Source organism: Arachis stenosperma, chromosome 2 (genome assembly GCF_014773155.1).
Source record: "Arachis stenosperma cultivar V10309 chromosome 2, arast.V10309.gnm1.PFL2, whole genome shotgun sequence".
Classification (NCBI taxonomy): Eukaryota; Viridiplantae; Streptophyta; class Magnoliopsida; order Fabales; family Fabaceae; genus Arachis; species Arachis stenosperma.
In genome coordinates, this window is record NC_080378.1 from 93,494,814 (window position 1) to 93,519,459 (window position 24,646).

Genomic DNA, 24,646 nt, shown 5'->3' on the forward strand with positions numbered 1-24,646 from the left:
TATTCTACACAACGTAGGAGGGTCCTTCAGCAAATCTTTGAGCTCCTTCAAGATGAGTTCCGACGCCATATCTGAATATTACAAATATTAAAGTAATAGATCAAGAGTAATTCAAGTTGTAAAACTAAATCTGAGATCCATTCTGAATTCATTAACTGTGCAAAAGAAACACTTTCTTAGTTTCATTCATTTTACATAAACACAACGATTTGTGTAAATATTCTAATTCTTAAACAATAAATTACCTCTGCAACATCACCAATGACAGCCATCCATGATGAGTAATTGTACGAACTGATGGAGCTTTGGTTTTCGCGAACAGATGAAAAGTCTCTACCGACGGTTCCTCTGTTTGTATCGCGAGCAAAGTTTCTGTGTTTGCTCCGGTGATAGTGTAGAGCTTTGGTACTGGAAGATGGAGAGACGGATAGAGAGAGATCTGAGGAGGGAGGGATGTTTTTAAATTTTGAAATACAGTGGCCGCAAACAAATGTTTTGATTAGGGTTTTGTCATTCAATTTATATTTACACAACACAGTTTAAATTTGACTTCTAAACAACTGTTATTTACTTTGATGCCTTTATCCTTTCACTGCGCCACATGTCGATTATAAAGGCTTCCTCAAACATGTTGTGTCCCAAGATAGCTTCTTCAAGCTTTGCCTTTAGATAGATAGTATATGGGGCCTCCAAAAATTTCAATCACTTTACTAATAGTTCTTCTTGAAAGCATGTATAATGGGATTAAAGAGATGCAAATAGTAAAAATTAAAAAGTAAGCACCAACTTCTCTGAGAATCAATGAAATAATGAAAAGGCCATAAAAGATTGCTTATCTCAGATTAGAAAAATAAAAATTTTTTAAAGTTTACCACAGTGTTAAAGCTAAATAATAATTTTCAAAATAACCCAAAGGATAAAAAAGATGGATGTGGTTGAGAAAGCTAACCCATTTTACACAACGTAGGAGTGTCCTTCTGCAAATCTTTTAACTCCTTCAAGATACGCTCCGACGCCGTATCTGAATATTACATACACTAAAGTAATAGATGAAGAATCATTCAAGCTCTAAAACTGAATATTAGATTCATTCTGAGTTCATTAACGGTGCTAAAGAAACACTTTCTCAGTTTCATTGATTTTGCATAAACACAACGATTTGGTAACTATTCTAACTTTTAAAAAATAAATTACCTCCGTAACACCGCCAACGACAGCCATCCATGATGAGTTACTGTGCGAACCGATGGAGCTTTGGTTTTCGCAAACAGATGAAAAGTCTCTACCGACGGTTCCTCTATTTGCTTCGCGAGCAAAGTTTTTGTGTTTGCTCCGGTGATAGTGAAGAGCTTCGGAACTGGCAGATGGAGAGACGAATGGAGAGAGATCTGGGGAGAGAGGTATGTTTTTGAATTTTGAAATACAGTGGCCGCTAACAAATGTTCAGATTAGGGTTTTGTCATTCAATTTATATGTACAACACACAGTTTAAATTTGGCATCTAAAAACCTGTTATTTACTTTGATGCCCTTATCCTTTCACTGCGCCACATGTCGATTATAAAGGCTTCTTCAAAAAGGGTTGTGTCCCAAGATAGCTTCTTCAAGCTTAGCCTTTAGATAGACAGTATGTGGGGTCTCCAAAAATTTCAATCACTTTACTGATAGTTCTTCCTGAAAGTATGTATAATGTGATTAAAGAGATGAAAACAGTAAAAAATGAAAAAGTAAGCTCCAACTTCTCTGAGAATCAATGAAACAATGAAAGAGCCATCAAAGATAGCTTAGCTCAGATTAGAAAAATGAAAATTTTTTAAATTTTTCCTCAGTGTTAAAGCAAGATAATAATTTTCAAAATAACCCAAAGGATAAAATAGATGGATGTGGTTAAGAAAGCTAACCCATTCTACACAATGTAGGAGGATCCTTCTGCAAATCTTTGAGCTCCTTCAAGATGCGCTCCGACGCCGTATCTGAACATTACATACACTAAAGTAACAGATGAAGAATCATTCAAGCTCTAAAACTGAATATGAGATCATTCTGAGTTCATTAACTGTGCTAAAGAAACACTTTCTCAGTTTCATTGATTTTACATAAAGACAACGATTTAGTAACTATTCTAACTTTTAAAAAATAAATTACCTCTGCAACACCGCCAATGACAGCCATCCATGATGAATAACTGTGGGAACGGATGGAGCTTCGGTTTTCACGAACAGATGAAAAGTCTCTACGGAAGGTTCTTCTGTTTGCATTGCGAGCAAAGTTTCTGTGTTTGCTCCGGTGATAGTGCAGAGCTTCGGTACTGGAAGATGGAGAGACGGATGGAGAGATCTGGAGAGGGAGGTGTGTTTTTGAATTTCGAAATACAGTGGCTGCTAACAAATATTCAGATTAGGATTTTGTCATTCAATTTATATGTAAACAACACAGTTTAAATTTGGCATTTAAAAGCCTGTTATTTACTTTGATGCCCTTATCCTTTCACTGCGCCACATGTCAATTATAAAGGCTTCTTCAAAAAGGGTTGTGTCCTAAGATAGCTTCTTCAAGCTTAGCCTTTAGATAGATAGTATGGGGGGCCTCCAAAAATTTCAATCACTTTACTGATAGTTCTTTCTGAAAGCATGTATAATGTGATTAAAGAGATGAAAACAGTAAAAAATGAAAAAGTAAGCACCAACTTCTCTGAGAATCAATGAAACAATGAAAGGGCCATCAAAGATAGCTTATCTCAGATTAGAAAAATGAAAAATTTTTAAATTTTTCCTCAATGATAAAGCTAAATAATAATTTTTAAAATAACCCAAAGGATAAAATAGATGGATGTGGTTAAGGAAGCTAACCCATTCTACACAACGTAGGAGGGTCCTTCTGCAAATTTTTGAGCTCCTTCAAGATGCGCTCCGACGCCGTATCTTAACATTACATAGAGTAAAGTAACAGATGAAGAATCATTCGAGCTCTAAAACTGAATATGAGATCTATTCTGAGTTCATTAACTGTGCTAAAGAAATACTTTTCCAGTTTCATTGATTTTGCATAAAGACAACGATTTGGAAACAATTCTAACTTTTAAAAAATAAGTTACCTCTGCAACACCACCAACGACAGCCATCCATGATGAATAACTGTGCGAACGGATGGAGCTTCGATTTTCGCGAACAGATAAAAAGTCTCTACTGAAGGTTCCTCTGTTTGCGTCGCGAGCAAAGTTTCTGTGTTTGCTCCGGTGATAGTGCAGAGCTTCGGTACTGGAAGATGGAGAGACGGATGGAGAGAGATCTGGGGAGGGAGGCGTGTTTTTGAATTTTAAAATACAGTGGCCGCTAACAAATATTCAGATTAGGATTTTGTCATTCAATTTATATGTACACAACACAGTTTAAATTTGGCATCTAAAAACCTGTTACTTACTTTGATGCCCTTATCCTTTCACTGCGCCACATGTCAATTATAAAGGCTTCTTCAAATGTCCTAAGATAGCTTCTTCAAGCTTAGCCTTTAGATAGATAGTATGTGGGGCGTCCAAAAATTTCAATCACTTTACTGATAGTTCTTTCTGAAATCATGTATAATGTGATTAAAGAGATGAAAACAGTAAAAAATGAAAAAGTAAGCTCCAACTTCTCTGAGAATCAATGAAACAATGAAAGAGCCATCAAAGATAGCTTATCTCAGATTAGAAAAATGAAAATTTTTTAAATTTTCCCTCAGTGTTAAAGCTAGATAATAATTTTCAAAATAACTCAAAGGATAAAATAGATGGATGTGGTTAAGGAAGCTAACCCATTCTACACAACGTAGGAGGGTCCTTCTGCAAATCTTTGAGCTCCTTCAAGATGCGCTCCGACGCCGTATCTGAACATTACATACAGTAAAGTAACAGATGAAGAATCATTCAAGCTCTAAAACTGAATATGAGATCCATTCTGTGTTCATTAACTGTGCTAAAGAAACACTTTTCCAGTTTCATTGATTTTGCATAAAGACAACGATTTGGAAACTATTCTATCTTTTAAAAAATAAATTACCTCTGCAACACCACCAACGACAGCCATCCATGATGAATAACTGTGCGAATGGATAGAGCTTCGGTTTTCGCAAACAGATGAAAAGTCTCTACCGAAGGTTCCTCTATTTGCGTCGCGAGCAAAGTTTCTATGTTTGCTCCGGTGATAGTGCAGAGCTTCGGTACTAAAAGATGGAGAGACGGATGGAGAGAGATCTAGGGAGCGAGGTGTGTTTTTGAATTTTGAAATACAGTGGCCGCTAACAAATATTCAGATTAGGGTTTTGTCATTCAATTTATATGTACACAACACAGTTTAAATTTGGCATCTAAAAACCTGTTACTTAATTTGATGCCCTTATCCTTTCACTATGCCACATGTCAATTATAAAGGCTTCTTCAAAAAGGGTTGTGTCCCAAGATAGCTTCTTCAATATTAGCCTTTAGATAGATAGTATGTGGGGCCTCCAAAAATTTCAATCACTTTACTGATAGTTCTTCCTGAAAGCATGTATAATGTGATTAAAGAGATGAAAACAGTAAAAAATTAAAAAGTAAATACCAACTTATCTGAGAATCAATGAAACAATGAAAGGGCCATAAAAGATTGCTTATCTCAGATTAGAAAAATGAAAATTTCTTAAATTTTCCCTCAGTGTTAAAGCTAAATAATAATTTTCAAAAGAACCCAAAGGATAAAACAGATGGATGTGGTTAAGGAAGCTAACCCATTCTACACAACGTAGGAGGGTCCTCTTGTAAATCTTTGACCTCCTTGAAGATGTGCTCCGACTCCGTATCTGAACATTGCATACACTAAGGTAATAGATCAAGAATCATTCAAGCTCTAAAACTGAATATGAGATCCTTTCTGAGTTCATTAAATGTGCTAAAGAAACACTTTGTCAGTTTCATTAACTTTGCATAAACACAACGATTTGGTAACTATTCTAACTCTTATAAAATAAATTACATCTGCAATACCAGCCATCTATGATGAGTAACAGTGTGAATGGATGGAGGTTTGCTTTTTGCAAGCAGATGAAAAGTCTCTACCAATGGTTCCTCTGTTTGCATCGCGAGTAAAGTTTCTTGTGTTTGCTCTAGTTATAGTGCAATGCTTCGGTACTAGCAGATAGAGAGACGGATGGAGAGAGATCTGATGAGGGAGGAGTGCTTTTGAATTTCGAAATACAGTGGCTGTTAACAAATTATCAGATTAGGGTTTTGTCATACAATTTATATGTACACAACACAGTTTAAATTTGTCATATAAATAACTGTTATTTACTTTGATGCCCTTATCCTTTCACTGTGCCACATGTCAATTATAAAGGCTTCTTCAAACAGGTTGTGTCCCAAGATAGCTTCTTCAAGCTTAGCCTTTAGATAGATAGCTTGTGGGGACTCCAAAAATTCTAATCACTTTACTAATAGTTCTTTCTGAAAGCTTGTATAATTTGATTAAAGAGATGAAAACAATAAAAATGAAAAAGTAAGCACCAACTTCTCTGTAAAATAATAAAATAATGAAAGGGCCATCAAAGATTGCTTATCTCAGATTAGAAAAATGAAAATTTTTTAAATTTTTCCATAGTGTTAAAGCTAAATAGTAATTTTCAAAATAACCGAAAGGATAAAAAGGATGGATGTGGTTGAGGAAGCTAACCCATTATACACAACATAGGAGGGTCCTTCTGCAAATATTTGAGCTCATTCAAGATGCCCTCCGACGCCGTATCTGAACATTACATATATTAAAGTAATAGATCAAGAATCATTCAAGCTCTAAAACTGAATCTGAAATCCATTCTGAGTTCATTAACTATGCTAAAGAAACACTTTCTCAGTTTCAATGATTTTGCATAAACACAACGATTTGTGTAACTATTCTGACTCTTAAAAATAAATTACCTCCGCAACACCGCTAACAACAGCCACCCATGATGAGTAACTGAGCGAACGGATGGAGCTTCGATTTTTTCGAACAGATAAAAAGTCTCTACCGACGGTTTCTCTGTTTGTATCGCAAGCAAAGTTTCTGTGTTTGCTTCGGTGATAGTACAGAGCTTCAGTTCTGGCAGATGGAGAGACGGATGGAAAGAGATTTGATGAGGGAGGAGTGTTTTTGAATTTTGAAATACAGTGGCTGCTAAAAAATATTCAGATTAGGGTTTTGTCATTCAATTTATATGAGCATAACACAGTTTAAATTTGACATCTAAACAACTGTTATTTACTTTGATGCCCTTATCCTTTCACTATGCCACATGTCGATTATAAAGGCTTCTTCAAACAGGTTGTGTCCCAAGATAGCTTCTTCAAGCTTAGCCTTTAGATAGATAGCATGTGGGAACTCCAAAACTTCCAATCACTTTACTTATAGTTCTTCCTGAAAGCATGTATAATGTGATTAAAGAGATGAAAATTGTAAAAATGAAAAAGTTGCACCAACTTTTTTGAGAATCAATAAAACAATGAAAGGGCCATCAAAGATTGCTTATCTCAGATTAGAAAATTGAAAATTTTTTTAATTTTTCCGCACTGTGAAAGCAAAAAAATAATTTTCAAAATAACCCAAAGGATAAAAAAGATGGATGTGGTTGAGGAAGCTAACCCATTCTAGACAATATAGGAGGGTCCTTCTACAAATCTTTGAGCTCCTTCAAGATGCGCTCCGACGCCGTATCTGAACATTACATACATTAAAGTAATAGATCAAGAGTCATTCAAGATCTAAAACTGAATCTGAGATCCATTCTGAGTTCATTAACTGTGCTAAAGAAACACTTTCTGGGTTTTATTGATTTTGCATAAACACAATGATTTGGAGCTTTTGTTTTCGCAAACAGATGAAAATTCTCTACCGACAATTCCTCTGTTTGCATCGCGAGCAAAGTTTCTGTGTTTGCTCCAATGATAGTGCAGAGCTTCGATACTGGCAGATGGAGAGAGGGAAGGAAAGAGATCTGATGAGGGAGGAGTGGTTTTGAATTTTGAAATACAGTGGCCGCTAACAAATATTCATATTAGGATTTTGTCATTCAATTTATATGCGCACAACACAGTTTAAATTTGACATCTAAGTAACTGTTATTTACTTTGATGCCCTTATCCTTTCACTGTGCCACATGTCGATTATAAAGGCTTCTTCAAATAGGTTGTGTCCCAAGATAGCTTCTTCAAGCTTAGCCTTTAGATAGATAGCTTGTGAGGACTCCAAAACTTCCAATTAATTTACTAATAGTTCTTCCTGAAAGCATGTATAATATGATTAAAGAGATGAAAATAGTAAAATGAAAAAGTAAGCACCAACTTTTCTGAGAATCAATGAAACAATGAAAGGGCCATCAAAGATTGCTTATCTCATATTAGAAAATTGAATTTTTTTTTAATATTTCCACAGTGTGAAAGCAAAAAAATAATTTTCAAAATAACCCAAAGGATAAAAAAGATGGATGTGGTTGAGGAAGCTAAACCATTCTAGACAACGTAGGAGGGTCCTTCTGCAAATCTTTGAGCTCCTTTAAGATGCGCTCCGACACTATATCTGAACATTACATACATTAAAGTAATAGATCAAGAGTCATTCAAGCTGTAAAATTGAATCTGAGATCCATTCTGAGTTCATTAACTGTGCTAAAGAAACACTTTCTCAGTTTCTTGATTTTGCATAAACACAACAATTTGTGTAATTATTCTAAGTCTTAAAATATAAATTGCTCCTGCAACACCGCCAACGACAGCCATCCATGATGAGTAACTGTGTGAACAGACGGAACTTTGGTTTTCGCAAACAGATGAAAAGTCTCTATCGACGGTTCCTCTGTTTGCATCACGAGCAAAGTTTCTGTGTTTGCTCCAGTGAAAGTGCAGAGCTTCGGCACTGGAAAATGGAAAGACGGGTGGAAAAAGATCTGATGAGGGAGGAGTGTTTTTGAATTTTAAAATACAGTGGCCGCCAACAAATGTTCAGATTAGGGTTTTGTCATTCAATTTATACGTACACAATACAGTTTAAATTTGATATCTAAACAACTGTCATTTACTTTAATGCCCTTATTTTCTCACTGCGCCACATATCGATTATAAAAGTTGGACACTTGTCAAACAATGAATCATGTACTGCTCTCCTATTATATATAGAGAGATAGTTCAATCCAGCTGCTGAATTTATCCGTTAGTATTTTTTAACAATCAACACATATTTTCTTAAAAGAAATGTTAGGAGGTTAATATTTTTTGTCAATATTATTTTGTTTTTATACAGTTAGAATTTAGGGTTTAGAATTTACTATATATATACTTTTGTTGGCTAAATAATGTTGGCCAAAACTAATACATTTTGTTAATTATATAGCATTGTTCTTTTCTTTAACATTATTCAATATAGCTTTCTTTCCATTAGTATTTCTTAACAACAAACACGTATTTTCTTGGTTTTTATAATTAAAAATTAACTTAAATATATAATTAATTCATAATAACCTACATCACCAAAGAAGCCTAAGCACTAAGCATTTAATGGATATATCAAAGCTAAATGCATGCTTCACAGGAAATAGGAAAATGGAAACGGTGTTACACTACTGATTTTGACTTCGACATCACTAGCAGCTTCGAATTTCATGTAAATCTCAGTACAAAAGGCTACCGTTCCTTGATATTCAGGTAAGGTTTCTAGACGCTTCGAGTTTGAAATAACAATTTCAGTATCTTTTTTTTCGCTTTAATTTCTTGGGATATTGGCAACCAAGCTGATTTCATGGGGCAATAATTATTGTTTTGACAGCGGCGATCACGACTTAGTTGTTCCTTTCTTGTCGACTCAAGCATGGATAAGAGCTCTAAACTACTCCATTCTCGATGATTGGAGGCCATGGCTTGTAAATGGCCAAGTTGCAGGGTATGCATGAATCTTTTAGTTTTTATATTTTATAATAAAGTGACAAATAAACTTTTGAATATTTACATTTTAAAGAAGTTAATTTCAAAAGTAAAAAAATACCAATAAAATATTTTATTATAATAAATGTGGACAAGTCAATTTAAATTAAGATCTTATATCCTAATTATAAAAGTTAATTTAGAAGTAATGTGTCTATATCTGTTAGTATAAAAAATTTTATTCGGTATTTATTTTTTTTTGAGCACTAATGTGTTCGAAGTATAAATCTTTAAAGATTTATTTATCATTTTATTCTTTATGATATGATATATATTGAAGCTAGTTTTATAGTGCTTATGTTTGTGGTTACTATGGTAGTTACCATTCTGTGTAAATTGAGTTAATAATCATTTTAATTAAAGCTTATGACTATAACGATGTGAAGTTTACGGTGAGGGTATAGTGAGTTATTTAACCTACGAAGATCAGTGATATATGCAATATAGGTTTATAAAAGTACTAGATGCACATAAAAAATCAGTTATCAAATCAGTCGTTATATATTTATGTATAAATATATGTGTTGTTTATTTTATTTTTTATGTATATTTTATATTTAGATAAGTATTTTAAATTAATGACTGATTTTGTAGCTAACTTTTGGTGTACATGCAGCATGACTGGTATATATATTTATTCTTTCAACAATACATTAGTACCCTGTATCTTATTTTTGCGTATTTGTTTTGTATAATCGTCGAAAGCAATTGTTTACATAACATTATTATTTTTTCGGTTTTGCTAAGTAGACAATGATTTTTGTGAACAATGTGAACAATAGATTTTAAAATTGACCTAATAAAATAAAAAAATATTTCACCTCTAAATTACCTCCTAAACCTTAATATTAGGATAACCATCCGCATATCTAGTGAATTGAACATCCAGCTATTGTTAACTGTGCATGAGTAAATCAAATAAAAAAAAAATAATCATTCAATTAAAAATCAATATAATCATCTGCATACCTATTGAATTGAACATCTGACATATCTATTGTTCACATTATTTAGTATTCTCATCGTATCTCCATACTTTTCCTTTCTTAAAACACTCCAAGACATTGAGCATGTATAGATAATTTGTCTCTTGAACAGGTTTACAAGGACTTACTCAAATCAAATGACGTTTGCAACTGTGAAGGTAAAAAAAAAAACATTAATTCTTTAATTTAGATTAAAAAAAAGTACTTTTTTTTTTCTTTTGTGGTGTCTCTCTATTTTGGAAATTTGTCCATTTCTTTTTTTCTTCATATGTAATAATAGGGTGGAGGGCATACAGCTGCTGAGTACAAACCAGATGAATGTTTAGCCATGTTCTCTAGGTGGCTCTCTAATGCCCCTTTATGACTTTAATAACTAAAATGTTACAAAACTAGTTACACATGAGATGATGCTCATTCATCTATGACTACTTGTAAAATATCAAATAATATAATGTAACTATTCTGTGTACTAAGTGTTCAACTATATTCAGGACGGATCCACTCTTTAGGGTGTGGGGGCAAGCGTCCCCTCTACAATTTAAAATTTTATTGAGTAGTATATAATAATAATATTTATTTGTCCTCACTAAATTATTAAATTTGACCCACAATAATTTTTTATTCAACTTTCGATACTTGATAGCCAATTTAAGAAGGTCATATTAGATGTCCATTATAATGATCAAGTTTCAAATTTAAATAAGATTGTTGTTCTTTCTTAGAAATCGACTCGAAAGAATATTATCTATCCATTTGTATTTCTTCTTTTAAAATTAGCTTTAGTTTTTTTCATAATAACTACACTAATTAAATGAACTTTTTCAACTATGAATAATATCATCAAGAGCTAATTGTATGAAAGTTGGGTTTTAAATGATTGTTTAACGACATATACAAAAAAATATTTTAATTATATTGTCAAGGTTTTAAAATATGAAATATAAAAAATTAAATTTTAAATTATATGTTATTATTTAAATTACTATTTTAGTATTTTAATTTGTAATTAGATATTTTGAAACCTAATCATATTTTACAATAACAAAATATAATTATAACAACAATTATGCTACGTATACATAAAATAATCACTTGTACAGAATAAATCTTAAAATACAAATTTTGAAATATAAAATATACATTAAAAATAAGTTAAATGATATATTTATTTATACACAAATTTATAGTAGATAATTTAATAGCTAATTTTTTATGTAAACGTAATATTTTTATTATAAAAATTATATATATTTCGCCCCCTGACGATCGAATTTCCTATCGGTAAAGAAATTTATAAATATAATCGCGTTGTAAGTATAGTTTCTAAACCAACAGAAAATTCTTTCGTACAAAAGTTTTGGTTGTCACAAGTAACAAACCCCTTTGAAATTGATAACCGAAGTATTTAAACCTCGAGTCGTCTTTTCAAGGAATTACAGGGAGGTATGATTTATTATTGGTTATGGAAAAATGTATGTTTTGGAATTTTTTTAAATAAAGGAATAAGTAATTTAAATGACAAGAAAAATAAATTAATAATCAGAAAATCTCTTGGCAAGGTATGATAATTGGAAATCCCATCCTAGTTATCCTTATCAGGTGTGATGAGTATTGTCTGTTGCTCCCACTTAATTAACCCTTACTAAATAAAAGAAAGTCAAGTGAACCAATTAATTTGATTTCTCAAGTCTTAGTCAACTCCTAAGGAAAGACTAGCTTTAGAGGGATCCAAATTAACCAGCAACTTCAAATATTAATCAACTGCTGAGTTTGATAACTCAAGTGTCACCAATTACTCAACCAAAGCCAAAAGGGAAAAATCCAAATTATTTATATAATAAATAAAAAAAAGCAATCATAAGTCTGAAATACCTCAAATCACTACAAGAAAAATACCCATTCAGCCACACTTTTTTTAAGCTACATTTGAAAAGCGTAGCCTATTCATAGAATAGGCTACGCTTTTCTCCGTGTTGCCTTTTTATAAGAGAAAAGGATACACAAATGCGGCATCATTTAAAAAGCGTAGCCTTAGGTATTATAGAAATCACTTATAAAGCGTAGCCATAGGTTGATATCTATAGGTTCACTTTTCATATCAAAGGAGACGCTTTTAAAGGGTAGCCTATTTGTTAAGTTTTGGGTGCACTTTAAAAGCGTAGCCTAATGTATCTAGGCCAAATGCACCCAAACACTTAGTAATTTTTCTTTTCCTTATCACCAAATCACACTCACCTTCGAATACCCTCACTTTCGCCTTCTGATCAGAAAAAAGTTTCGCCCCTCACCTTTGCAAATCACCTTCGAATTAATTGTTGAAAACCCTTCCCTAACACACCCACACACTCACACTCATTCTCACCATCACTCACCACTGCCACCACGCCCCCTTTCACAAACACACACCCAGATCCGAGAGAAAGAGTGAACCAGAGGGAGGAGAGGAGGGAGACGGAGATGAGAGAGCGCGATCGAGAGAATATAGAGTGAGAGGGGGTCACCGCCGCAACGTCGCTGCAGCCGCCGCCATTGCCGTCGCAGAGCAGGGAGCCCGGAGGGGAGAGAGAGACGATTTGCAGACGAGATGGAGAGAGAGGACGAAGATGCGACGCAAGAGAGGAGGCTGTTCCGCCGTGCACTGTCGTCGCTCCTGGGGTCGATTGAAGCCGCCGCCGCAGCTAGGGCTTGCCGTGCTCCTGTCCGTACTCCTAACCTCTGTCTCTCTCTCTCCCTCTTCAACTTTCATTTCATTCTCATTTCAATTTTAGTTTCGATATCTCTGTAGGCAACAATATATTTTAGAAGTTGTATTGGATTGGAAGAGAGGGAAGGGGAGTGTTTGAACTTTCAATTTCATTAATTTTTGCTGAATTTCTGTGCCTGTGGGTGAATACTGGATTGTGAAGGATGGTTAGGATTGTGAATACAGAAGTTTGGACCTCTTCATATATGGTATCCCTTCTTTTTTTAATTCCCACAAGAGCTTAGGATTGGTTAAACAGAGCAAATTGAAACTTTGAATGTTCCCCTCATGCAGGGAACAATGCTGATCGATTCCTGCATTGGAGCACTAGGTTCCAAATTGTTCTAGGCGTGGAAAGGGGATTGCAGTACCTTCATGAGGATTCACATCTAAGAATTGTTCACCAAGACATCAAAGCAAGCAACATTCTTCTTGATCATAAGTTTCATCCCAAGATTGGAGACTTTGGCCTTGCCAGGTTCTTCCCTGAAGACCAAGCTTATCTTAGCACACAATTCGCTGGAACATTGTAAGTCCAATTATTAAATATTTTAATTACTATGTATGCTAGCTGCATATTCACCATGTTACTCATGTTATATTTCAGTTTTCTATTTATGTTTTTTTTTTGTCATAAATTGGATAGCCTATAATTTTGAGTATTATAATATCACAACACACACCTATACTACACACACAGTTATACACAAAATATTAAGAGTTCTCATCCACTATTGACCCTAATCAAGTCTCAAACCTGAGTACGCAACACATATCATAGGGGAGTGGTGTGAGCTTATGAATGAATCTGGTTTGCCATGTTACCAGGTTTAGTTATTAAGTAATTGAGCTGAGCTGTAAGTTTGACAAATGAAATGGTTTCCTGCCAGCGCCAAAAGGGTTGTTTTCGCCGGAGCCAGAACATTATCGAGGACCAAAGCTAAAAGTTGCCATCATTGGAGCTGGGCTTTCTGGCATATCAACTACAGTGAAACTCTTGGATCAAGGACACGAGGTTTAGCTCCTTTAATCTTTAATATCACACTTCCTCCATTTCATATTTTATAAGTCATTTTGATACTTTGATTTATGAATATATGTGAAAAGTCAAAGCGACTTATCAGTATGGAACGAAGAAAATGTTATTTTGAAATTGGATGTTATGGTGTACATGGTAAACTTGATTTTTGAAGCAAAGGGGAGTGATTTGGTCAGTTTCTTAACACAATTATGGTGTTAAATTTATTAGGATATTCTAGCTAATGCATTTTATCTAGTATGTTTACTTCTAATTGCTCTCGATCAGGTGGATATATATGAGTCGAGGACTTTTATTGGTGGGAAAGTTGGTTCTGTTGTTGATAAGAAAAGAAACCAAATTGAAATGGGATTTCTTACAAATAGAAGTTGGTAAACAGACTTGATTGATCCCGTCTTTGAAATTCTCCAACCCCTCTGTTTATTTATGGTCTGAGAAGTTAAAAAATATTAAATATATAACCCTAGGAAACTTTGTCTAAGCAAAATTGATCAATTTTTCATGCCCATTGTGTTTAGGATTTGAAAAGCAAAATATTAAATATATTGAAGTGCCTGTCTTTTCCTTAGGGACATTACCATCCTAAAATTCTGAAAGCCTTAACAGAGCAGGCAGAAAAGCTGACGCTGAGCTCTCGAGCCTTTTACAATGATCGGTTTCCACCATTTGCTGAGCATTTGACAAGTATGCTTGGTTATGATATGGTTCTTCCCATGAACACTGGTGCTGAAGGAGTGGAAACAGCTCTGAAATTAGCAAGAAAGTGGGGTTATGAAAAGAAAAGAATTCCCAAAGATGAGGTATAACAATGAGATCATCTTAACAGTAGTCATATCTTAATGTTTTACATTTTCCAAGGTTGAGGTTGAAGTGAATGTTTGCTTAGTGTGGGTCTGTGGCCTAGTACACAAGGAATATCTCATGACATGCTAAGCTGAAATCCACAATACTTTATGACTTTATTTTTCCTCCCCCAACCCCGTTTTCTCTGTGGATATTAATAGTATTTGCAAAACTAAAGGGAGAAATGCTTTAGCTATGGCCTGAAGAATCTGTTTTGACATATGTTCTCAATAAATATTTTGGAAACTAAATGCTTGTAAGATGTATTGGTACTCCTCCTCTGCAAAGATAAAATGAAGGAAGTCTACTCTTCAAAATATAGCATCTTCTTTTCTGTTTATGAGATGCAGATTTGAATTTTCCTGGTGTTTGTCTATTTATGTTCACGGATACTTGTGGCAGGCTATTATTGTGTCATGTTGTGGCTGCTTCCATGGCCGTACACTAGCTGTTATATCTATGAGTTGTGACAATGAAGCTACCCGGGGTTCTGGTCCTTTATTGCCTGGCCATCTTAAAGTTGATTTTGGTGATGCAGAAGCCCTTGAAAGAATTTTTAAAGGTTCTTAGTGCTCCCATACTTTGCTTTACATTTTCATCACTATATTTTAGTTTAAATTGACTGATCTTTGATTTTTTTTTTCTGTGAAAAAATTCAGAAAAAGGAGAACACATAGCTGGCTTTCTTTTGGAACCCATCCAGGGTGAAGCTGGGGTATGATCTTTTGAGAACACTTAATCTGCTTGGCAACACTCACCTTGTTGGTTGAATTGAAAATTGAGATGCTAAAGAAGTTGCTATATACATTATACCCTGATGTTATAGTTTGATGGTGTTATTTCCGGTCTCACCATTTGATTGTTTTATATTATGTTTACATGCAGTGGGAAATCCTTGTTGCTTCTTCAAATTCTTTGGCTAAGAAAAAGATAGGTGTGCTTATAGATTTCATTTTGGTCAAGAGCCATGACATTCGGTTGAATATTCATATTTTTATTATGTTCTGATTTCTCAAAGTACATATCTCGGTTGCATCTTTTGATAGGTTTTTCCTGTGAGTGCAGTTCTTGCAGACAAGGATGTAATGCTTTGTATAAAACCAGGAGAGCATGGAAGGTTTGATTTTATCATACAAATGCTTTTTATAAATGGTCTTTATTATGATTCCTTTATTTACATTTTCTTACCGATAGTTGTGACTGTTGTCTGAAGTTTTATACTTCTGTTTACCACTTGGCAATATTTTTTAGTCTTCTGTATAGGTCGAGTAATTTCATTTATTGAAATGAAAGCAAATTTGTTTATTAATTAAACAAGAGAAGAATGCTGAACTTCTTTGTATATTATTGATTACAGTACCTTTGGCGGGAATCCATTGGCCAGTGCTGAACTTCTTAAATCCTATGATTATAAAGTTTTACCTAAAGGAGCTAAAGCTACTGTCTCTCTATGGTTCAGGTACAAAACTTAATTATTTTGTTGTATAATTAATTTACCTAGCTATCTATCTTTTGCTTTATAATATCAATTTTAATATATCATTCTGAATTTGAAATCACCTTTGTCAGTTGCATTTGATGAAGATTTTGAAGCTCAACTAGCTGACAACAATGATGCAAGACTGGAAGTGTCTCTATTGGCGAGGAGCCCTGACCAAGAGCTGACTGAAGTTAGTAACTCAATAGTTGAACAAGTTGGCTTATAGTCCCTCCCCCCCCCCCCCCCCCCACAACAAAAATGTCCTTAACATGATGATATTTCTATGATAATAGAAGAACATACTGATTTGCAATTTATTATAAGTGTGTTATTTCTTTGAATTTCTTGAAGCTCATAACTTTGTAGTAAATCGCCACTTCTCTTACCAGGCATTTATAAGTATAATTATTATAAGTGTATTATAAGTATAATTATGTATTTATTTTTATTTTATAATATTCAACTCATTTAAATAAAAATGCAGAATTATTGTATATGTAATCATATTATTAACTATTATGTTGTATTAATAATTATTAGATATATATAGAAAAAAAATGAGACCTAAGGCTACACTTATATATAGTAGCTGTAGTATACAAAAAAAAGAGGGACCTAAGGCTACGCTTATAAAAAGTAGCTATGGTATACAATGTGGCTACCCTTTACAAGTGATGCAGTAGCGTTGAAAAGCGTAGCCTATTCTGGAAAAATGAAAGCTGAAAAGCGTAGCCTTTGGTCCTGGACAGCATCACTTGAAAAGCGTAGCCTATTCCTAAACGTCAAAAGCGTAGCCCTTGGTGCAGAAAAGCGTAGCCTTTGAGAATAGGCAACGGCTGAATAGGAATCACCCCAAAAAGCGTAGCCGTAGCCCAAAAAGCGTAGCCGTAGCCTAAGGCATCATTTTTTTTCACTTTTAGCTACACTTTTCAAGTGTACCTGAATGGGTGTTTTTCTTGTAGTGAATTGAATTAATAAAGATATCAAATGTAACATGAAAAAGTTCATAAATTAAATTGGGAAAATAAATAAAAGGAACATTAAACCTGGAAAGTGAGAAGAAGAAATCCTAAATCCTTTAAGAGGAATCCTAATCCTAAATCCTAAGAGAGAGGTTCTCTCTCTCTAAAAACTACATCTAAATTATGAAAAGTGTGACTTATGAATGAATGTATGTTGTATGAAGTATGGATGCATTCCCTCACTTTATAGTCTCTAATATGTATTTTTTAGGCCAAAAACTGGGTCAAAAACAGTCCAGAAATCGCTGCTGGTTCGTATAGGTCGCGGCAAAGCGACGTGGAGGCGTCGTCCACGCGTTTGCGTGGATTGAAATTCGCAGATGCGACGCGTGCATGTCATCCACGCGTCCGCGTCGCCTAACTTCGGAGCAGCTATGGCAAATTATATATCGTTGTGAAGCCCCGAACTTTAGCTTTCCAACGCAACTGAAACTGCGTCATTTGGACCTCTGTAACTCAAGTTATGACCATTTGAGTGCAAAGAGGTCAGGCTGGACAGCTTAGCAATTTCTTCGACTTCTTGTATTCCTTCCACTTTTGCATGCTTCTTTTCCATCCTCTAAGCCATTCTTGCCCTGTAATCCCTGAAATCACTTAACACACATTACACGGCATCGAATGGTAATAAGAGAGGATTAAACATAGCAAAATTAAAGCCCAAAGAAGCATGTTTTCAATCATAGCATAAAATCCGAAAGGAAAACGTAAAACATGCAAATCATATAAATAAGTGGGTAAATAGTTGATAAAAATCACTCAATTGAGCACAAGATAAATCATGAAATAGTGGTTTATCACCCCACTATCAAAATTTTCTAGATCCGTCACTGACTATATTCTATACTAATAGAGAATTTCATCCCTATTGTGGAGAACTATTGTCTCCGAATCTTGAGGAACAAAATAATTGCTACTTTATTAGAACAATTTCAACAGATGGGATTATAGGATTGCTAATATGAAACTGAGCTGCAGAATTATGCAGCAAAGAAGATTGAAAGAAACAGAGAAAACTAAGATGATTTTGTATTGATAAGAGTTGTAATTCACACTAGTATTTGAGTATATCTCAATCTATCTAGTATCTATCACTCAAAAGTCAAAATTATCTAGAGATCACAGACTAACAAATTACAATTTTGACTTGTTCCTTTAAGTCCCCAATATGTTAAATCAGTGACAACCATATTAACTTATGTGACCCTCGTTATGAAAGCAACTCAGATTCTTGGGTTGCAAGAAACAAGAATGAAAGAAAAACAGCAAGAAGTTTATCAAGGAAAACAAGAGAATCTATCGATGTATCTATTCTTATTATATAAAAGTTGATACTTAAGTTTTTCTATATCGTGTTTAAATCATATTTTTCTTTTTAATAATTCCATGTCAACAATTTTGCTTATTTGACAAAACTTGAAAATTAACCAATCATCTTTTAGTAAAAAATTAAAAAAATGCTTATCTATTATTATTCAATTAAAATATAAAATACTAACTAAATACAATAAATATACATTAAAAGTATCATAATAATAATTATAAAAATTTTCAGTTACAAATATTAAAATTCTACAATTTACACATGTTAATACTCTTACTACTATATTATTTGATCTATTTATGCATCCTACATAAGACTCTACTACTCTTTATTTCTTAGTCTCTCATACCAATTAACAAAAATTCTTTCAAATAAGTCTAAATTTACCACATTTGCTTACTAAATACATTCAAATATATTATGATTATAAAATTATGACATTTTTAGTATTTTTCATTCTCATTTATTTTTTTAAATCCAAATAAGTTTAAATTTGGCACATCTCTTTACTAGGTATATTTAAATATATCATTATTATAAAACTAATTTATATTTTTGGTGTTTCTTATTCTCATTTATTTTTTAATTTTTTTAATTATTTACAATCCAAAGAACACCATATAAAAAGACATAGTATGACAACTAAAACAAATATAAAAATAAAAGCAACAAATGAATATGTAGTTTTATACCACTCTAATATAAAAGATTTATGTCTTTTTTAAAAATACATAAATTCAAAATTTTAAAATAATAAATTATATTTTAATTTATATTATATTTTAATTAAATAATTACATGAAATTATATACAAATTTTTAAATAAATATTCTGCAAATTACTTTTAATATAATACAATTCAAATTCAATATTAATTTACATATTATTTAATCAATTTTTAAATAATATAATACTTATTAAAATATACGATATAATATAATTAATTTACCTCTATATGCACATCGCACTAAATCTCACTCTAGTTCTTAATAATACTTCAACATTGATTCAGAAAATGGAATACAAGATATATATCATAACTATCAGCACTAAGACTCCAAACTAGCTGAACTAATTAAATAACTCAACTTACAACAACCAAAACTGCTCATAACAGAATCATAATTATACTGCACCGGATTCTGTTTCCACAATTACTAACCTATCATTTCCTGGTGGGATATATATGCACTACTTGTAGCAGGTTCTTATTCACTTTGCCTCTCACAAATTGAATATTCATCTGAAAATGTTTTGTTTTATCATGAAGAACTGAATTTGCTAAAAATAATTACCAATGTGTCAAAAGGAAACTGTGCGCAGTAATATACATATGTGAAGATTAAGTGAGGCAACAGGATCTTGGTAAGATATGGCTTGAAGGAGTCCAAAGTGACAATGGATGGCTTAATGTTAAAATTATAAAACTCTAATAAATAACTTTTTTTGCAATTTTAATATTTTTGTAGGGACACTTGCTTATAACAGTGGCATTCATTGTTGTACAGCTATTGCTAACAAAGATGGTTATTGGGAGGTTTTTGTAGAGTCTAAGATTTTTGTAGTGCTTATAAATTACTGTTGGAAGTTACAGATGAAAAGTCATTGCTAATATCAAGCATGTTAATATTGATACTAACCTTTTTTTAACTTAGATTTATACCACTTTCAAACTCTTATTCAAAATCGTCTATTGTAAAAGTGCACAGTGAAACCGAAGTTACCTTAAAATCAATATCCTAAAATGGAGTTTCATGTTATATCAATTATATGGTAATCATGCTAGACAAAATATTTAGATCACTATCATCAATTTCACTCCAAATACATTTTTAAAAAAAATTATATTCTGGATATTAAATATACTCTAGCCTTTATAACAGGCCTATTACCAAGCTTAAATGCAAGACTAACAGGAATCCTAATAATCTAACCAGCAAAAATCTTTCCATTTGAAAGTCTCACTACACTATCCACGTATTTTTTTATGGAACTCTACTCCATGACTTGCCTAAAAATGACTAGGTGCATGGTTGAGTGTTAATGCTTACCAAACAAGTACTCATTCATCTTGGGATGGACAATGACAAAATACTTTTTGTAAGATTCAAGGATATACTTGGCATGGTGAACTGAGACAATGGAGGTAGCTGAGATATGGTAGTTGCCACAGCCACACTATTTAAGCACATGTGCTGACCTCTCAAAGTTTTGCATCGTCACCCAGTTAGAAGGTGATCAGATAGAACTCTTCGCAGCAATGCTACCATCTCCCGTCATGATTTCTCAACATCAAGAAAAAGAAGACGACGACAAAAGAAAGCACGCTAAACATTTGGGATTAGGGTTATATATTGGGAAAAGAAGAAAGAGATGATGAACACAAAAGAAAGTACGCTGAACATTTGGGATTAGGGTTATATATTGGAGGACGGATTAACTTGGGTCCAAATTGAAATACATTCACGTCGCCTAGCCGTTAGATCGTCCAACGTGGTAAAAGATGACCACATCAGCACTCCAATAGCTGACTCAACACTGGAAGGGACATCTAGGACCATTACAATGCCCAAAACTCTATCCGAAAGACCACTAAAATAAAATTGAAATCTCGAAGACCAAATCGGATAATTACTTAAATTTTAGGAACCATTATAGGAATTTACTCGTCAAATTTCTATACCACCATTTCTGATTGTCTGATTTATTTTATACTACTTCCACACCTAATATAACATCTCTCTACTCAATAAGCTTGCATAACATCCAATCTTCTCAGTATCAAAATTAACAAGTGTCATTCTCCTCCTATAATTTGTCTATATTATTTATTTATTCTTTAAAAGAGTAAACACCCAACCTAGTCTTTGTCCATTTCAAAATAGGACAAGGCAATCTCTGTCAACAAAAATATACCCAATCCGGCGCTTGTCCCTGACTAAAGTAAGCCAAGGAGGCCCTTCCGTCATCTCCCCTCATCAAAGTTGACGAAAGAGTCTTACGTAGCAGTTAACATCACTGATGTGAGCGGTTAGTTAGAGTTAAGTGCCATGTTGGCTTAGGAAGAATGGATAGGGGGTTGATTTATCTTCTTGCATCCTCCAAAAATAACGCCATTTCTAAGACTGCAAAACAAAAGATTGCAAGGTCACATAGAGCCCTAAGCCCTAAGCCTTAACTCTTATTTACAAAATTACCAAACTCTTGTCCTTTTTTCGTGCAAAAATAGAAACACTCGACAGAGCAGCTTACATGATATCAAAAGAATTCAACAAATTAGAGTACATGACATCAAAAAAATTCAACAAATTAAGGTACATGATATCAAAAGAATTCAACAAAACTGAGTATAATTTTTTTTTTTAAAATAAGACTTAGATGTGACCTTTTGTTGATCTGATATGAAATTTAGGCAAGCTTAGTGCAATCTTCTAGATTTTGTTAAAGTAGTGTCAAGAACCACTTTCATGTATCTTTACACTCATCAAGAACAACAACATATGCAATAACAAAAAAGTAGTTATTGACATCTTGCTACACTGCAGATAATAGCTGGCCACCGTAGAAACCTTTAAGAAAACACTCATCTAATCTGATTAGAGGTTCACACCCATCTCTAAATCTTTTTTTACATGTATCCAAATTTATGTATAATCTATCAAAAAATGGCAATGACTCTGGCTGAGGTATGACTTCCATTAAAGCTGTATTCCTAGGATTATTCTGATGCAATTCCCACAGATAATCACAGATCTTCCCATATTAAACTTGTTCATTACCTATAAATATCTCTCTAGCAGCCTCGATGACCTGTTTATTATTTTACCACTTAGATACATATTGTAATCTTTAATGATATATTTCATAGTCTGTTTAGGCTTTAACTCAGGTTGAGTAAGTAGCATCTTGACCAATTTTAATGTTACCAATGCCTATAGGCTAGATTGCTACCATAGTCTCTAGCACAATTATAATTATTCACCAAAATCTTTACCTTATAACTATCCTCTGCACTGTTCCAAAAAATCAGAATCAACCAAAAACAGTGCTTACTTGCATATATTGCCCTAACCCTCTTCTTTCATTCTTTAAATATACTACATCCTTCTTTTTAAACACAAAATAGTCCTTTAGAACATTTTTGAAATTCTCCATTGTAAAGAATGTCTGTCCAACTTTAAATTCGATCACTCCATACTTTGTCTCCACATTGAATGTATCAAATGCATTCTTTTCTTCATCATCATTTGACACTAGACTATTAAATGCTTCACTTTAATACTCATATGGCCTCTCATAACTAGAGTCTAACTCAACTGCAATTATTTCAGAATTTGCACCCGCCAAATTTTTTTCTAAAGCATTTTTAGACCCATCACCACTGCCTATATCAAGGTCATCACCCCCATCCATTGTCACACTACCTCCTCCATGTGTCTTCTTCCTCCTAGAATACTTCTTTGAAGCATTTTTCTTGGCTATTCTAGGACAAAAAGTAAGGCCACTCTTACTTGGACCAGTATTATCATTTTTTTACTTGGGTCAATCTTATCCGCAATCTTTGGGTCATCTTTATCATCTTTTACCTTAGCATTTGGACCCTGACTAACTCTCTTCTTTGGTGTAGCTATCTTTTTCTTCTTCTTCAACCTCTCATTCTTTCTCTGCTTCTCACTATTTTCACTACTATTTGCATCTTCGTATCCAGGAGGAGGAGACTTGTAAGACTCATTCTCAGTTATTTCATATCCATCATTTGAGAATGATGAGTCACTCAAAATAATATTCTCAACTTGCTTCTCACAGTCCACAACTTCAGGTACACTAACTGGGGTGATCAAAGTAGAAGTGAATTTCATTTGTCTCTTTATTTCTACTCTTGTTATCCCTCATCTTATTTATCTTAGAATCACTCTTCATTACATGTGAGCTAGATTCTAAGTCAGGAGCTATGCTATCAACCAAAATATATAGTCTTATAATCTGTGTAACTAAGCTCCCTCAATAAAGCTTCTAAATAAAAAAAGTTCACCAAATCAATATCAAGAGGTGGCCATTTCTTTTACTTTCTTGTTAACATAGACTAATTTACCTTGTGAATTCTTTTTAAAAGATCCTCCATGATGAAAAATAGGAACTACTTTAAATTTGTCCATCTACAGATATCTACACCTAATTAAATTCTACTTCATGACCCTAATTATCTAACTATGATAGTGATTTAAATCAATCACAAGTAATATTATTTATCTAACAAATTAATTAACCAACTTCGAACACCATCCACGCAAAAAAAATTAAAAAGAATGCATATTTACTAAACACTCCAACATCAACATGCAATTGCGGAAGAAAGAATGAATACTACTAAACTTTGAAACCATAAAATCCCTCACCAACCTGAAAGATGGTGACACCAGATGGACAAACACTTAGTGCTATCAGTTGCACGGTTAGAATCGTCGACTGAGCCCTATCAGTGGCCTTGTCAGCAACCTACTCTGCACAACCGCCAACTGCTCCATCAAGTATTTCTATTTTTGTGCGAAGAAGAGGTCAAGGGTTTGGTAATTCTATAAATAAGGGTTAGGGTTTGGGGGTTTATATATGACCTTATGATGTTTTGTTTTGTAGTTTTAACAACGGCATCATTTTTGGAAGGTGCATGGAGACAAATCGACCCCTATCGATTCTTCCTAATTCATCATGGCACTTAACTCTAACTAACTTTTCATATCGATAACGTTAACTCCGTTAACTTTGATAAGGGGAGATGACGGAGGAGCCGTCTTGACTCACTTTAATAAGGAATAAAGGTTGGGTCGGATGTCTTTTATTGACATGGATTGTCTCATTCTATCTTAGATAAAGACTGAGTTGAGTGTTTGCTCTTCTTTAAAAGTATGAAAAAGTCCATGATATAGATTTAAAAAAAATCTACATGTGTTGATAATTTGATATAGTTTTTTTTTAATTAAGAGTGAGACTCAAACCCAAAACCTCTAAATGAGAATGAAAAGATTTTTCCATTTGAGCTATAATATATCTTTGTAGTGTTCATAAATTACTGTTGGAAGTTACAAATAAAAAGTCATTGCTAAAAGGTTTCAAACTAAAAATCAAGTATGTTAATATTGATACTAACCCTTTTCTAACTTAGATCTATACCACTTTTAAATTCAGATTTAAAATCGTCTATTGTAAAAGTGCATAATGAAACTGAAGTTAACTTGGAATCAATAACTTAAAAT

The 24,646-nt window shown here is 33.4% G+C and overlaps 2 protein-coding genes and 1 long non-coding RNA gene across 5 annotated transcripts in view; all 3 read left to right on the forward strand.

Moving 5' to 3' along the window:
- The window catches only part of LOC130957892 (serine carboxypeptidase-like 2), a 32,159-nt gene extending 21,728 nt beyond the window's left edge, over positions 1–10,431 (forward strand). For all 3 annotated transcript variants that reach the window (XM_057884737.1, XM_057884745.1, XM_057884754.1), the window contains 4 exons: positions 8,573–8,685; positions 8,807–8,920; positions 10,060–10,105; positions 10,228–10,431. In XM_057884737.1, coding sequence (XP_057740720.1) covers positions 8,573–8,685; positions 8,807–8,920; positions 10,060–10,105; positions 10,228–10,311 — 357 coding nt within the window. In that variant the 3' untranslated portion in view covers positions 10,312–10,431. The remainder of the gene's footprint in view (positions 1–8,572; positions 8,686–8,806; positions 8,921–10,059; positions 10,106–10,227) is intronic.
- Positions 10,432–12,546: 2,115 nt separating this feature from the next.
- LOC130957919 (uncharacterized) lies at positions 12,547–13,218 on the forward strand. Its single transcript, XR_009077302.1, has 3 exons — positions 12,547–12,645; positions 12,733–12,899; positions 12,985–13,218. It is a non-coding gene; the product is annotated as an uncharacterized LOC130957919 (long non-coding RNA).
- Positions 13,219–13,508: 290 nt separating this feature from the next.
- On the forward strand, positions 13,509–16,276 carry LOC130963172 (ornithine aminotransferase, mitochondrial-like). The gene is made up of 9 exons (XM_057889319.1): positions 13,509–13,518; positions 13,581–13,705; positions 14,299–14,529; positions 14,975–15,134; positions 15,232–15,287; positions 15,458–15,529; positions 15,619–15,689; positions 15,930–16,031; positions 16,142–16,276. The coding sequence occupies exons 1-9, from the start codon at positions 13,509–13,511 to the stop codon at positions 16,149–16,151; spliced, it is 837 nt and encodes a 278-aa protein (XP_057745302.1). The 3' UTR covers positions 16,152–16,276.
- Positions 16,277–24,646: the final 8,370 nt, after the last annotated feature.